The sequence below is a fragment of the Schistocerca nitens genome, chromosome 8 (assembly GCF_023898315.1).
Source record: "Schistocerca nitens isolate TAMUIC-IGC-003100 chromosome 8, iqSchNite1.1, whole genome shotgun sequence".
Taxonomy (NCBI): domain Eukaryota; kingdom Metazoa; phylum Arthropoda; class Insecta; order Orthoptera; family Acrididae; genus Schistocerca; species Schistocerca nitens.
In genome coordinates, this window is record NC_064621.1 from 127,706,235 (window position 1) to 127,723,872 (window position 17,638).

General features: G+C 42.2%; 1 protein-coding gene across 1 annotated transcript in view; it reads right to left on the minus strand.

Moving 5' to 3' along the window:
* The window catches only part of LOC126199444 (semaphorin-2A-like), a 468,120-nt gene that overhangs the window by 38,768 nt on the left and 411,714 nt on the right, over positions 1-17,638 (minus strand). The window contains exon 9 of the mRNA XM_049936362.1: positions 2,927-3,103. Within this exon, the coding sequence (XP_049792319.1) occupies positions 2,927-3,103 (177 nt within the window). The remainder of the gene's footprint in view (positions 1-2,926; positions 3,104-17,638) is intronic.

Genomic DNA, 17,638 nt, shown 5'->3' on the forward strand with positions numbered 1-17,638 from the left:
ACCGGCGGATATTCACAAGAATTGAAAAAAACTTCAATAAAGACATGGAACATTGTAGAGTAGCTTGGAAGAGGGCGTGGACCTTCTGTGTTTTAAATGGGAAAAATTTTGAGTGTCGAAGTGGGCGTTTGACAGTACCCTACGAGTTTAAATGACGTTTGTGTGTGTGTGAGTGAGTGAGTGTGTACTCCTAGTACTGGGCAGACTGCAATCAACATAATCGTTAGAGCACGCAAGCACTGTAAAAAATGGATGTGAAAAGGCCACGCACAGACCAGCGGTTTGAGGGGTCATGGTGCTCTGTTCCTATTTCAGCGAGGGACATGGGGTAAAATCTTTTCGTTTAGCACCGAACAGCGGCCGTTTGTATAGCCATTCGAATATCTGTCTAACTGTAGGTATGGTAGAGTGTATTAAGTAAGATTCGACAGATGTACCAGAGATGGCACCCAGGAAACTTGTGCAAATCCATCAACGCCTTTCCAAAAGATTTTAGCTGGTTGAAATTAATTCTCGGCTAATGGCACCATTTTTTAAGTGTACCGTTCTCAATTTACATGCAAAAACTGTCACCCTTAAGTGGAGTGAGAGTCATGGTTCAACTTTGGTCCGCCGAAGTATCGGACATTGGTCTGAAATAAGTTTTGACCGTTTTGAAAAATCTTGCTTCGTTATGTTTTAGCGTGTCAAAAACACGTTTTCTTTAAGTTTTCTGAAGCTCGCCACTTCTACACTTGAAACTTTGCACTAGGGTACATTGAAGCTCTAAACAAACTGGTATAGGGATGCGTATACAGAGACACGTGAACAGGCGGAATACGGCGCTGCGGTTGGCAACGACCATACAAGACAATAAGTGTCTGGCGCAGTTGTTAGATCGGTTACTGCCGCTACAATGGCAGATTACCAAGATTTAAGTGAATTTGAACGTGCTGTTCTAGTGAGGTAGCGATGAAGTGTGGATTTTCCCGTATCACCATTTCACGCGTGTACCGCGAAATCAGGAATATGGTAAAACATCAGCTCTCCGACATGGCTGCGGCCAGAAAAAGATGCTGCAAGAACGGGACCAACGACGACTCAAGAGAATCGTTCAACATGACTGAAGTGCAACCCTTCCGCAAATTGCCGCAGATTTCAATGCTGAGTCATAAAAAACTGTTATCGTGCGAACCATTCAACGGGCTTTCGTAGCCGAAGGCTCACTCTTGGAGGCTTGATGACTTCATGACACATGGCTATACGCCTCGCCTGGGATCGTCATCAACGACATTGTACAATTGATAACTAGAAACATGTTGTCTGGTCAGACGAGTGTCGTTTCAAATTGCATCGAGCGGGTGGATGTGTACGGATATAGAGACAACCTCATGAACCCATGGACCGGACTTGATCAATTCCATACGTCCAGAAATGCCACAGAGTGGCTCCAGGAAGACTCTTCTGAGTTTAAACACCTCCGCTGGCCACCAAACTCCACAGACATGAAATTCATATCTTGGTTGCCTTGCAACGTGCTGTTCAGAAGAGATCTCTATTCCCTCGTACTTATTCGGATTTATGGACAGCCCTGAAAGATTCACCTTGTCAGTTCCCTTCAGCACTACTTCAGCAGTAGTCGAATCCCCGTCACGTCGTGTTGCGGCACTTCTGCGCCCTTGCTTGGGCCCTACAAGAAATTGGGCAGGTGACCTGCTTCTTTGGCTTTTCTGTGTACGTAAATGGATGAAGTCTACTTGAACTTTTTTTATCCACTAAACGTTATTCGTAGTCGAGATACGATGGTTTAAAGTAGAGCTAGGTATAGCACGCAAAATTCATTTTTTAGTAATTTACGGTCATCCTGTCGTTTTGTGAAAGCTTTATCTGTTGCCATGATATAATCAACGTTATTCGAGAGACAAAACCTATACCAGTTCAGTCGTCGCCGGAGTCAACAAAAATCTATATCGGTTGCCAAGCTGTGGCATTCTAATGTCCACATTACATTGGCAAAAAGTTGGGAATATGTCAAATTGTTTTGATTCAAATGTCTTTGAAGCTGCCAGATAAGTCGATAAGTTAGTTTCCACTCTTTTCATCCCTGAACCTCCCCGGGACATACTTGTTTTTTTGTGCTGCGATAGGATCATTTGTCATTCTGGTTAGTATGTTCTTAGGGAGTCTTACACAGCAGTGGTCGAATTTATATTCAATCCTGTCGAGTGGATCAACACCTACCTCCGCAAGATTCCATACGGTGTATAGTGGAGGGAAGTTTGAACCACTACTAGTCATTTACTTTCCCACTCAATTCGAAATGGGCTGAGGGGGAAAAACTGGATACGAGTGTACACCTCAGTACGAGTTTTAATTTCTTTAAGCTGGTTTTCACGGTCCTTACGCGAAATGTATGTCGGCGGCAGTAGGCTCGCTTGATAGTCAGCTACAAATGCCGGTTTCCAAAATTTTCTCAATAGCGTTTCTGGAAATGAATGTCTTCCCTACAGGGTTCCCCGTTAATACTGTTGAGCATTTTTGTAATAGTTGCTTGTTGATCGAACCATCCAGCGACAAATCTACCAGCACACTATGAATTGCTTCGATGTCTTCCTTTAATCCGAGCTCATGAAGATCCCAGACTCGAGCAATAGTTAAGAACAAGTCGTAAATGTTTTTGGTCCGTGCCCTGCTTTATACATGTGCTATACTTTCCTAGAATTCTCGCAATAAACCGAAGTCGACCATTGGCCTTCCCCTCTACCAATAAAGTGTGCTCGTTCCGCTTCATACTGTTTTGGAACGTTACTCCTAGACATTTAACACATGTGTCTGTGTCAAGTAGCACGTTCGAACATTACAGGAGTTTTCTTCGACATCATCTGCATTAACTTACAATTTATACATGGTGAAGAAGCTGCAATTCTTGGGCCTGTGCTGTACTCACTGGATCCAATGTAGTAGACGGTGAAGTCCTTGTGGGTGCCCACGAGGTCGACCTTGAGCCGGTGCACGGCCAGCTTGGTGAAGACGACGTCGCCGCGGTAGAAGACGGGCCGGCCGCCCTCGTGGGCCACCGACTCGTCCATCAGCGGGTGCGAGCGGATGAAGTTGAGCACCACGTCTGCGAACACGTTCAGTTCCGTAAAGCGGGCAGTGTACCACGTCAGGGAAACTTGTCTGTTTGACAGTTAAATTCATACAATTTTTGACAATGTAATTTTTGTCACTGTAGCCAATGTTTGATGTCTTTGTTGCAGTGGGAGTATAGCAACAAATTATTCCACATCCAAATACTTCCTGCGTCGTAATTCCAGTTTGGCGGAATAAATATTTCAAAATCATTTTCGTCACACATAATACTGAACTAACAGCAAAAGGAAGGAAATATCTTTTAATACTGGAGTGTTGGATATATTCAGACCTTATAAATGCCACACAGATATATATCTCCTATTAATAAGAAGAAAAAGTGGTTTTCCTATAACGTATAGCTCAACAAATACTAGTCTGAAAGCTGATATATTGGACTCGAAACCGAATAATTTCCATTCGCCCTTAGAGCAGTTATAAGGGATTACCAGAAAGTTTCTACTTGATGGAGTTGCTGCAACGTACGAGGTGTGTTTTTTAAGTAAGTACCGTTTTGAAATTTAGAAAAAGACGTGCTATGGTATCTCAATAATTTTATTTTTGCATGAAAGCCTGTACCTTAATCTACGCACTGACGCCATTACAGTCTGATTCTTCCCTGTTTACGTTGTGTTTAAGATGCCTCCGATAATTGTGAGTCCCGCCGACTGTGGAGTACGAGTTGTTATAAGATTTCTTAGTGCTAAAGGCCTAAAAGCGATCGATGTTCATCGTGAGATCTATGCAGTTTACGGAGAAAACATTATCAAAGATGGAATGGTAAAAAAGTGAGTGAGAGCATGTAAAGATTGTCACACAAAAGAAAGTTTGGTACAGGAAATGGACAATAAGGTGAGAGAAAATAGACGCTTTACGATTTCCTCCTTGCGGGATGACTTTCCTAAAGTTTATCGTAGTGTTTTGTATGGCATTGTGATCGAGCACTTGAATTACCGAAAACTGTGCGCACGTTGGGTACCGAAAATGTTGACGGGTATGCACAAAACCAAACGTTTAGACAGTGCATTGATTTTCGTTGAGCGGTTCCACAACGACGGTGATTATTTCTTAAGCCAAATTGTTATGGATGATGAAACACGGGTGATCTACGTCACACTAGAATCAAAGTAACAGTCCATGGAAGTTGAGCAAGGGCATCGTTTTGCTGTGGCGAATCAGACCAAAGATCTCATCACATCTTTTCGATGGGTAACTCCAGGACATCCTCTGTACAGCCCCGATCTTGCGCCCAGTGACTACCATCTGTTCCTGCACTTGAAGAAACACCAGAGCGGTCAGCGTCTTCAAGACGATGACGAAGTCAAAGAGTGGTGATGCAGTGGTTAACAAGTCAGGAGGCAGACTTCTACGAGGCCGGTATTCAAAACTGGTACAACGTTATGACAAGTGCCACAATATTGAAATTATGTAGAAAAGTAGATTAAGGTACAGGGTTTCATGCAAAAATAAAATTATTGAGATATCTTAGCACGTCTTTTTTTAATTTCAAAACGGTACTTACTTAAAAAACAAGCCTCATATATGCAACGTAGCGCGTCTCCGGTGCACGTATATAAGCACTGACATGTAGCCAAGGGATTAGTGTGCCATTTGTGACTTTCTGACGACTGTCCAGTAAATGGGGAAACATGAACTACTGCGAGGGGATTACCAACTGCGTCCAAACAGAATAAACGTACTCTGTTGTTTTCTTGGATGCGGAGGGACAAACACTGGTAGACATTTATTGGAAAAGGAAGAAGGTGTGGGCGGCAGCATGTCTGTTGAAAAGCATCGTTGTGGAATGGTGTACCAAGATCTATGCTGCTGATGCTCACGCTGTTCTTTGATTATTGGGCCCCACTGCTTACTGATTTCAAGAAACCTGGTGTCTCCATGACTGGGGAACGGTACTGTGAAACGATAGAGAAATTATGGTGTGCAGTTAAGGCGAAATTGCTACGGGGTGCTGCTGCTACATGATAACGAGCTTCCCAAAGTCACTAACGTCCAACGCAGGGCCGGCCGGAGTGGCCGAGCGGTTCTAGGCGCTACAGTCTGGAACCGCGCGACCGCTACGGTCGCAGGTTCGAATCCTGCCTCGGGCATGGATGTGTGTGATGTCCTTAGGTTCGTTAGGTTTAACTAGTTCTAAGTTCTAGGGGACTAATGACCTCAGCAGTTGAGTCCCATAGTGCTCAGAGCCATTTGAACCATTTTTTGGACCTCGCTGAGCGAAACAGTTGCTGGTGGATTGCTACATCGCTGCACCACCGTGTGCGTCGGTGGACGTGTAGTGGACATAATAATTATTATAATAATTAGCTGATTGATAAAATGATTCTTTTGCCTTCAAACGATTTTTGACTCACATTTTTCTATCATTCCCCATCAGAAGACACACCTCACAGCTGTTTATTGACAGGAAATAACAATAATAATAATACTAATAATAATAATAATAATAATAAACCCCGTGGAGGCCCGGGAAAAGAATAGACCTCCGGTATGTTCTGCCAGTCGTAAAAGGCGACGAAAAGAACCAACCACTAATAGGGCTAACCCCCCTTTTAGTACGATTAGTTGGTTCAGCACAGAACTAATGAAGCCTCGGACAAGCGCTGTCATGGTCGGGGACGACTCTTGAACCCTATGCCCGTCCACAATGGTAACAATACTGCTAGCCACACGGAAAATAATTTAAATCCATATAAAGGTGTTTTGCAGGATATGCTTCCTGCAACCACTCTAGAAGGAAAAGAAAGACAGAGGATGAGATGGTCAGATGAAGTTAACCGACACCTCATGTTCTGTTATTACCAAGCAACAAACTTAGGAACCAACACAACTGGATACAGATCACAAGTATACAAAACATTTATTACCAGATACCCAGAATTAAAATTTTTAACTGAACAACGACTACCTGATCAGATCCGTGTAATAATAAAAAATAACAGGATACCCCAGTCAGAATTAGAAAACATCAAACAACAAGTACAACAAATACTGGAAGAAAATAGTGTGCAATCAGAAGAAGACGAAAATACAGTAATGGACTCAAACATCCCAGAACAAACAAACAAAGAACAACACGCATCAATTAAACAATCAGAGGAAAACGAAATCTTAAGACAGCCGCCAGAACAAGCACAAATAGAACACGAAGTGACACACACGTTAGATATAGAAGAAAAATTTCAGCTGACATATATAGAATACAAAGACACAAATACAGACATTAGACCATTCTTGCATAGACCCCCAAATAACCCACAAGTCGAAACAACAATAACAACCATCAAAACAATCATACACAACAAAATAAATGAAAATACAACTATGGAAGAGTTACAACTACTGATTTATATAGGAGCACTCACTACACTAAATATACCCACTAGACAGAGATCAGAAGCATCCAACACACAGAAGAAACCCACAAAACCAGCATGGCAACACAGGCTACAGATCAGAATAGAAAAACTGAGAAAAGACATCGGACAGCTAACACAATTTATAAGAAATGAAATATCAGACAAAAACGAAAAAGGTTACGTAAAATCTCACAACAAGAAGCGATAGAGCAATTAGATGAAAAGAAACAGAAATTACAAGCATTGGCCAAACGACTTAGAAGATACAAAAAAAGTGAAAATAGAAGGAAACAAAACCAAACATTCAACACAAACCAAAAGAAATTTTATCAGACAATAGATAACACACACATTAGAATATACAGACATGGAACACTTCTGGAGCAACATATGGTCAAACCCGGTACAACATAACAGACACGCACGGTGGATACAAGCAGAAACATACAAGATGGTACCACAAATGCCTGAAGTGATAATTTTGCAACATGAAGTCACTCGAGCAATTAATTCTACTCACAATTGGAAAGCCCCTGGAAAAGATAAAATAGCAAATTTCTGGCTAAAGAAGTTCACCTCAACACATTCACATCTAACTAAATTATTTAACAGTTACATTGCAGACCCATACACATTCCCTGATACACTTACACATGGAATAACTTATCTGAAACCTAAAGTTCAAGCAGACACAGCAAACCCAGCTAAATATCGCACCATAACATGCCTACCAACAATATACAAAATATTAACTTCAGTCACTAAACAGAAATTAATGACACATACAACACAGAACAAAATTATATATGAAGAACAAAAAGACTGTTGCAAAGGAGCACAAGGATGTAAAGAGCAACTGATAATGGATACAGAGGTGACATATCAAGCTAAAATTAAACGAAGGTCGCTACACTACGCATACATTGATTACCAAAAAGCTTTTGATAGTGTACCCCACTCATGGTTACTACAAATATTGGAAATATACAAAGTAGATCCTAAATTGATACAGTTCCTAAACATAGCAATGAAAAATTGGAAAACCACACTTAATATCCAATATAATTCAAATAATATCACATCACAGCCAATACAGATTAAGCGTGGAATATACCAAGGAGACTCTGGTTCTGGTTCTGCCTTGTTCTGGACCCACTATCCAACATCCTAAATAATACAAATTATGGATACAATATTACTGGAACATACCAACACAAAATCACACATTTGCTATACATGGATGATCTAAAACTACTGGCAGCAACAAATTAACCACTCAATCAATTACTAACGATGACAGAAGTATTCAGCAATGATATAAATATGGCTTTTGGAACAGACAAATGTAAGAAAAATATCATAGTCAAGGGAAAACACACTAAACAAGAAGATTACATATTGGATAACCACAGCGACTGCATAGAAGCGATGGAAAAAACAGATGCCTATAAATATCTAGGTTACAGACAAAAAATAGGAATAGATAATACAAATATTAAAGAAGAACTAAAAGAAAAATATAGACAAAGACTAACAAATATACTGAAAACAGAATTGACAGCAAGAAACAGGACAAAAGCTATAAATACTTATGCTATACCAATATTGACTTACTCATTTGGAGTAGTGAAATGGAGTAACACAGACCTAGAAGCACTCAATACACTTACACGATCACAATGCCACAAATATAGAATACATCACATACATTCAGCAACAGAAAGATTCACATTAAGCAAAAAGGAAGGAGGAAGGGGATTTATCGACATAAAAAACTTACATTATGGACAGGTAGACAATTTAAGAAAATTCTTTATAGAACAAGCAGAAACTAGCAAAATACACAAAGCAATCACTCATATAAATACATCGGCTACACCATTGCAATTTCATAACCGCTTCTACTACCCTTTGGATCACATAACATCAACAGATACAAAGAAAGTAAATTGGAAAAAGAAAACACTACATGGCAAGCACCCGTATCATCTAACACAGCCACACATCGATCAAGACACATCCAACACATGGCTACAAAAAGGCAATATATACAGTGAGACGGAAGGATTCATGATTGCAATACAGGATCAAACAATAAACACCAGATATTACAGCAAGCATATTATTAAAGATCCCAATACCACAAGAGATAAATGCAGACTTTGCAAACAACAAATAGAAACAGTAGATCACATCACAAGCGGATGTAAAATACTAGCAAATACAGAATACCCCAGAAGACACGACAATGTAGCAAAAATAATACATCAACAACTTGCCATACAACATAAACTAATAAAACAACACGTTCCCACATACAAGATTGCACCACAAAATGTACTGCAGAATGATGAATACAAATTATACTGGAACAGAACCATTATAACAGTTAAAACAACACCACATAACAAACCTGACATCATACTCACCAATAAAAAGAAGAAATTAACCAACTAATCGAAATATCCATACCCAATACAACAAATATACAGAAGAAAACAGGAGAAAAAATTGAAAAATACGTCCAACTGGCTGAGGAAGTCAAGGACATGTGGCATCAGGATAAAGTTGACATTGTACCAATTATACTATCAACTACAGGAGTCATACCACACAATATCCACCAGTACATCAACGCAATACAGCTACACCCAAACGTATATATACAACTATAGAAATCTTTAATTATTGATACATGTTCAATTACCCGAAAGTTCCTAAATGCAATGTAACATATACCGTACAGTTAAAAGGAAGTCACGCTTGATCAAGGTCGGCGTCACTTTCCATTTTTAACCAGACATAACGTCTGAGAAAGGAAAGATATAATAATAATAATATACAGTAAAAGTAAAGTGAGGTAAGAGTCCGACCGACCTGACCGACCTCCATGTCATCCTGTCTCAACAGCATTATCGGATGTAGTATGAACGGCCATGTGGTCAGCTCACCGCTCTCCCGTCCATTTTCGAGATTTTCGTACTTGGAACCGCCACTAATCGGTCGTAGCCCCACGAGACTGAGTGCAACCCATACTATCCTCCCACCATCCCTCCCACCAACACGCCCCCCCCCCCTCCACCGACCCTCCCATCAACTGCCCCTGGCTGTACGTGTTTGGAGCTACTGGTGTCCAGTAACCTCTTGTTGGGAAGCATGGGCATAGCTCCGCTTGGCTATCATTATCCTGTGCAGAGCTCTTGCATCCTAACTTAGGTGTGCACTATGATGTCTTCAAGAGCACCTCAGTGCTTTGCACGGTGCTGCCAGCATCCCAGCTAAGCGGACAGTGCTTACAGGTCTCGGGGTCGACACCTCCATGACGAAGCCAGTGCTGAACGACAGGTTCCTAATCTCCAGTGTACACTGTAGTAGATGACGCTGAGTTGGATGTGTCAGCAACTGCTGAGCATGTGCGCAACTCTGCTGCCTTCAGTCAGTGTCACGGAGAAGCTACTTGCATTCCATTAATTGGGAAATACATGCATTTACAACCAGCACTGACACCTTCAGGCCATTTTCTGGACAGCACTCTGAGCTTTGCATCCTGCGCCAATAGAGACCACAGCATCCTGGGTCCCTACCATTGGTGTCAGAATTGTCTGCCACCTCGGTACTTTGATGGCAGTCGGACCGCATCTGCAGCGTCATCCATTGTCACCTGTTCAGATTTGCAGTGCGACAGAATGCAGTGCGACGAGTGAACGTTTTTTGAAGGTCTTCTCTTTGTGTTCAATTTTTGTGGCATGATGAGTCGTATAGAGCTTAACAGCATTTTGAAAGTGTCGTTTTTTAAGCCACAGGAACCTAATGACTCTTCGCTATTCAGAGATACCTTCAGATAGATTCAGTAATTTATTGAGGCAGTGCCGGCTAAATGTGACATTAGTAGACGACTTCATCATTTGGCACAGGACTATTTGGAATCTCGCATGGGCATGATGCACCTAGATTATTATATTTTTTGTGTGTATTATAAGTGCAGTTTTCGCATTCTTTTTATTGTAATGACAGCTGTTCAATACACAAATTGTCATACAAACACGCTTCTACCACCCGTGAGTTTGTTGCCGTATTATCGGGTTATTGGCGGTAAATTCTCAGCAGAAAGAATATCATGCGGAGTTACGTAGGGAAGCAGAAGCACTGGAAGCTGTTCAGCAGCAGATAAAGTATTGTTCTGAGGAAATAAAATCAGTCAGTGTTGAATGTACCCACCCCTTCTGCGGATCCCTCAGCAAACAATTTGATAACGTATTTTTTCCGGGAGAACAGCGGAAAAAAGGAAGGAAGATGGGATTCAACGTACCGTCGACATCGAGGGCATTACAGACGAAGCAGAAGCTCGTATTGTGGCAAGGAGGGGGAAAGAAATCAGCCGCGCCATTTCAAAGGAGAGGGTATTACTATGTTTATTAACGACGTTACTATCGATCTGAGTAACTGGTCAGATGGGACATGTCTGCATATGGATAATTTGTGGTGTCACCGCCAGACACCACACTTGCTAGGTGGTAGCCTTTAAATCGGCCGCGGTCCGTTAGTATACGTCGGACCCGCGTGTCGCCACTGTCAGTGATCGCAGACCGAGCGCCACCACACGGCAGGTCTAGAGAGACGTCCTGGCACTCGCCCCAGTTGTACAACCGACTTTGCTAGCGATGCTACACTGACAATTACGCTCTCATTTGCCGAGACGAAAGTTAGCATAGCCTTCAGCTACGTCATTTGCTACGACCTAGCAAGGCGCTATTACCAGTTTATATTGAGCATATTAATGTACCGTCAGGAGCGATGTACACCAATTATGGATTAAAGTTAAGTATTCCAGCAACAATGTACCTTATTGGCTATATTAATTACATTTAACTGTTCCAGACCTCACGCCAGTCTGCGTGTAATTAAACGCGTGCATTTCGGCCTCCTCTAGCAACACGGCTCTTCTGCCAACACAGCATAATTTACCTTTAGTGAGCCAGGCTTAAACAAACGTTATGTATCACGGAACACTGAGTAAATGAGAGACATTTGAGCGGTTAGCTGTTGACCTGCAAAACCGCTACTTGAAATGGAATAGTACGAAATTCTTTATGGAAAAACTTAATAGTCTGTCACAGTAACACAATGAATCAGTGGAATATTTTTCAGACAAATTCTGAAAGATCAGTACATATGATCTTACATGGAGTGCAGAGGCTGACCGCGTCATCCTGCATGAAGCCGAAAATAATGGTCTCGACGTCCTGTTATGGGGCATACCCGCTGATACGTCACGCAGAGTCAGTATGGAGAGTGAATTTGATCTTTCCGAGGCTATTACAGTCGCCACACTGTTGGGGAAAATTATTAATGCTAGGGAAGGGCGTAGTGACTGTCGGGTACTGGCCTCCACTCTTCCAAAGTGCGTGTTGTGCGGTGGCGATTGATATGAGTCCGAAAAGTGGTGAACTACAAAGAAGAAGACAACCTCATCAGGTCATGTAGATTTTAAGGAAATAATGATGTAATGAAAACGGAAACCTGCCATTGAATGATAATTAAGAGAGGTGACCGAGTGAAGCATAAAACAATGGGTATAACATCACAGATATAGTAATGAGAGGAGGAATCATCTCCCTATAACAGAAACAACTGCTGACGGTAACTCTCAGGGTTATTATCATAAATCATCAACATCTGAGCTAACCACTCCGATAAACAAGTGATAAGTTAATAAATGGGCAAGGGATGGTAATTGCGAAATTCCATCTTGTCATAGGTGGGTGAGAACCATAAAAGCATAATCATGAGAATAAACTAGGTATACGACCGATGACTGCAAAAACCCTGGAATAACACGGAAAAATAAGTACGAACACCAGTAAGATTGCCAACGTACATAATGGAAACAACTAGCTGGCTGTGAAACATTGAATCTGTACAATTTGCCCCTGGTGAAAGCTGACATCACATCCCTACCAAATCAGGGTCAGCAACGCCGGCCCATTCTAACCACGCCCATGCAGCATGAATATGGGGAGTGGCAGCAGAAACGACTGGAGATTATCGTTCAGCTCACCCTATGTACTCACTACTGAAGTGGGAACATGCTTTCTGTATGACAGCAGTGCTATTCTGGCAGCAAGTCTTCACTCTTCAGTTCCCCAGAAGCAGGTGTTCTCTTTCCTAACACGCCAAAACTTGCCTGTTTCTGTCACAGCAGGAATTTTACAAGGCAATAGTGACAGACATTGCGGGTTCCATCCAATAGTAATTTTGTAATAAACAAACTCCTACGCCTACGTATTTCACTATTATTAACCACTCACTAGTGCTGTAGTATGGGAAGGATGCCAAGAAACCTCTCCCTCTACATGGTAGGATTATGAAGCTGACAAATAGGAAAGCTTACACGTAAGAACATGTGAGAAAGCATGAACTCTACAGAAAATAACATTATGAACCAATGATGACCCCTGTTCCAAAAGTTAAAACTGAACGTTCTTCTGAAGAGTTGTTGCCGAGGCAAACGTCGTTTCGCACGCTGCAGCATCTCTAAAGGGCTATACCTGGGTTAAATATTTCTGGGAACTTATCGAACAAAACCGTTTTTTGGCAGATAACGACCTGTGGTGATAGTCAGCCTTCAGCTCTCACATGTTTTTGATGCTTCTCCCTGTTCCTTTAAGTACGCTTCTCTCTTGTCCCAGCCAGCTTGAACGCCTTGAGCTCTGCAGAAAAATAGCAAGCCCTCACCATAATACACCGCTGGCGACCCAAAATCAAACACCCTAAAGGAAGCATCAAAATAAGGTGCAATTTGCAGCATGCGTTTGTGGCGACGAGAGATGCACATGATCGGGGCAGGCGCACATCACTGGAGCGTCACCAGCAAGCGCTGTATAAGGGGGTAGGAGGCGGCTATGTGGACTGATTGGAATCTTTCTTTCGTGCAGTTGTTTTTTGTAACCAGCTACAGTATGGCTTGTAGAAGACAGCTAGCGTTTCAGAGTTCGATCGAGGAAGGATAGTTGCCTATAGGAATTGCAGATTATCCTTCAGAGATGTCGGAGATTGCGTCGCATGGAACCAAGCAACTGTGACGTGGATCTGTAATCGGTGGATCCAGCAGGGAATGACGGACCGACGGAACCGGTTGCACCCATCTCGTTGCATCGCTACACGTACTGTACGCGTGGCACATCACGAACCATATCACAACAAATTCGGGCTCTTACGCAACGAGTAGTGTCCGCGCATACCACTCGACGTCTTTCGCAAAAGGGTAGATTGTTCTCAAGGCACTGAGCCAACGCCACAGGTGTTTGCGCCGTCACTGGTGCTTTTCACGACGGACATGGACAACCGAATGAAACGACACTGCTTTTACCGACGAATCCCGATTCTGTTGCACCACCACGTTGGGCTGATTGGCGTCTGACTACACTGTGGTGAGTGACAATTGAACTGTTGCCCCATGCTTCGCCATATTGGTGCTGCACCCTCTATTATGGTTTTAAGTGCTATTGGATTCCACTCCCGCACACTCCTAGTACGCCTTGCCGGTACACCAACCAGCCAACATAACGCTTCTGAAGTGTTGGAGCCTGCTGTCTTCCCATACCTTCTTTCCGTCGGCCACGTTGCGACAGGATAATGCGCGACCAGACGTGGCACGCAGTGTTCATGTCTTCTTCATCGCTCGCATTTGGGAAACGTCTGGTCTATGATTGCGGAACCACCGGCCCGGGATACACCATCTGCTGCTACACCAGATCAACGTTGGCAATCTGTGACGGCAGCATCGACTGCACACCCCAGCAACACATCCACAGTCTGTTCGATTCAATGCCAAACCGTCTAGCTGTAGTTATAGCCAGCAACGGCGACAACATTCAGTACTGATTTCATCCTCACTTCACATGGGGCTGTATTTCCAATCATGAGATCTTTGTACACCGTGTTCTCTCCCAAAATCAGTTTGGCTGTGTTACTTCTGCTCCTTCTTGTTGTTGCATTTTGGATGGCCAGCGGTTTAAAAGAGGAGGGAAGAGAAGAGGAAGTTTAATGGACATTCACTGGCACTACTAAATATTGTCTGCAGTTGCGATGCAGTGTAAGTTGTGAGACAAAACCGACCAAAGAGATGAGTGTACAAGATCGTGAAATATAAAGTTAAAATCTTCTGAGTTGTTAGACCGCGTCATATTTCCTATGACGATGGTCCAACAACGATAGCCACAAGAATTTTAACCGATACTCCCGCTTCTCAAGTACAAAGGCGTGAAAACTCCCCTTTGTAAGAGAACGCGACACTGGTCCCTGGCAGTGTTCTAGCAATAGTGAACACCGAAACATCCTGAGGATGATCCTAGGAGAGGGGTCGAAACGTTGGTTATTTTAGAACGAATTTGACGCTGCCTAACAACTCAGAAGATTTTTAACCTTCGTGACAATGGCCACGAAAGCCTCCAGACTTACATCACGAAATGTGTTGTGCCGAAGTTTTTCCATGTAACAGTATACATGAGAAAAAAGTAACTGAAAAATAATTTCTACCTTACTTGTTGATAAATACAGGGAAAACTAACTACAAAACCCCAAGATAGATATCACACCACTAAATTTATAGTATCAATTAACAAATTAAAGACAATGAATGTAGATAATATCTCTAGAATCAACAAAAAGCCGGATCAAAAACTACTTATCCCATGATATTAGTGGATAAGGTACACAGATAATCGCGTTCTGTCTTACTCGGAGTGGCCTTTTTTGGTTTTTTTATTTTTATAGTTTTTTGTCACTTGCGTGGTTGATGGGGCTTGTGGCAATGTATCCACATCTCCTATGAATTGTCTTACCCTGCTCACGTGAATATGTCTTTCATTGACAGTTGTAACTTAAAATTTACTTGCGAAGTCAATGCAGTGATTTGATATGGACATGGTAGTTCGTTAGAAACTTCTCATTTTATCTTCAGCGTTTATGGGTTACTTAACAACACCCATTGACCAGTTCTATATTGCGGCAGCTTCCCTAAGGCTTTTGTGTGGGCTCAGTCCACCCTTCGCCAAACTAAACGTAACTGTTTTGCAAATACCTTCACTGACTCACTATTACCTTCACGTTTAGGCTTCATCATGTTGAAGGGAGATGGCGTCCTTCTGCCATAAACCACTATGTGTGACGAAGGATTAGTACTGGTATTCGACTTATATGTTGTGGCTATGAACTAAAGTTAGGTGTCCGTGTTGGCTGTTAACGTTATGGTTGAACATTTTAGAAATGGCTTTATGAATCCTACCTGTTTTTCCATTTGCTTGCGGATAAAAGCGGTATGTTCAGAGTTTTTAAATGTGAAGCAAACGACAAAACTCTTTAATAAAATGTGATACAAAGTTTGTACACGGATCATTATCCAGCCATTTTCCATCGTTTGTGCTACTTTGTTACCTTGTTGGTATCGACTTGCTAGGTATCACTAAAAATGGCCTGTTATGGTCCATGAACCATGGACCTTGCCGTTGGTGGGGAGGCTTGCGTGCCTCAGCGATACAGATGGCCATACCGTAGGTGCAACCACAACGGAGGGGTATCTGTTGAGAGGCCAGACAAACATGTGGTTCCTGAAGAGGGGCAGCAGCCTTTTCAGTAGTTGCAGGGGCAACAGTCTGGATGATTGACTGATCTGGCCTTGTAACATTAACCAAAACGGCCTTGCTGTGCTGGTACTGCGAACGGCTGAAAGCAAGGGGAAACTACAGCCGTAATTTTTCCCGAGGAAATGCAGCTCTACTGTATGATTAAATGATGATGGCGTCCTCTTGGGTAAAATATTCCGGAGGTAAAATAGTCCCCCATTCGGATCTCCGGGCGGGGACTACTCAAGAGGACGTCGTTATCAGGAGAAAGAAAACTGGGGTTCTACGGATCGGAGCGTGGAATGTCAGATCACTTAATCGGGCAGGTAGGTTAGAAAATTTGAAAAGGGAAATGGATAGGTTAAAGTTAGATATAGTGGGAATTAGTGAAGTTCGGTGGCAGGAGGAACAAGACTTTTGGTCAGGTGATTACAGGGTTATAAATACAAAATCAAATAGGGGTAATGCAGGAGTAGGTTTAATAATGAATAAAAAAATAGGAGTGCGGGTTAGCTACTACAAACAGCATAGTGAACGCATTATTGTGGCCAAGATAGACACAAAGCCCATGCCTACTACAGTAGTACAAGTTTATATGCCAACTAGCTCTGCAGATGATGAAGAAATAGATGAAATGTATGACGAGATAAAAGAAATTATTCAGGTAGTGAAGGGAGACGAAAATTTAATAGTCATGGGTGACTGGAATTCGTCAGTAGGAAAAGGGAGAGAAGGAAACATAGTAGGTGAATATGGATTGGGGGGAAGGAATGAAAGAGGAAGCCGCCTTGTAGAATTTTGCACAGAGCATAACTTAATCATAGCTAACACTTGGTTCAAGAATCATGAAAGGAGGCTGTATACATGGAAGAAGCCTGGAGATACTGACAGATTTCAGATAGATTATATAATGGTAAGACAGAGATTTAGGAACCAGGTTTTAAATTGTAAGACATTTCCTGGGGCAGATGTGGATTCTGACCACAATCTATTGGTTATGAACTGCAGATTGAAACTGAAGAAACTGCAAAAAGGTGGGAATTTAAGGAGATGGGACCTGGATAAACTGAAAGAACCAGAGGTTGTAGAGAGTTTCAGGGAGAGCATAAGGGAACAATTGACAGGAATGGGGGAAAGAAATACAGTAGAAGAAGAATGGGTAGCTCTGAGGGATGAAGTGGTGAAGGCAGCAGTAGATCAAGTAGGTAAAAAGACGAGGGTTAATAGAAATCCTTGGATAACAGAAGAAATATTGAATTTAATTGATGAAAGGAGAAAATATAAAAATGCAGTAAATGAAGCAGGCAAAAAGGAATACAAACGTCTCAAAAATGAAATCGACAGGAAGTGCAAAATGGCTAAGCAGGGATGGCCAGAGGACAAATGTAAGGATGTAGAGGCTTGTCTCACTAGGGGTAAGATAGATACTGCCTACAGGAAAATTAAAGAGACCTTTGGAGAGAAGAGAACCACATGTATGAATATCAAGAGCTCAGATGGAAACCCAGTTCTAAGCAAAGAAGGGAA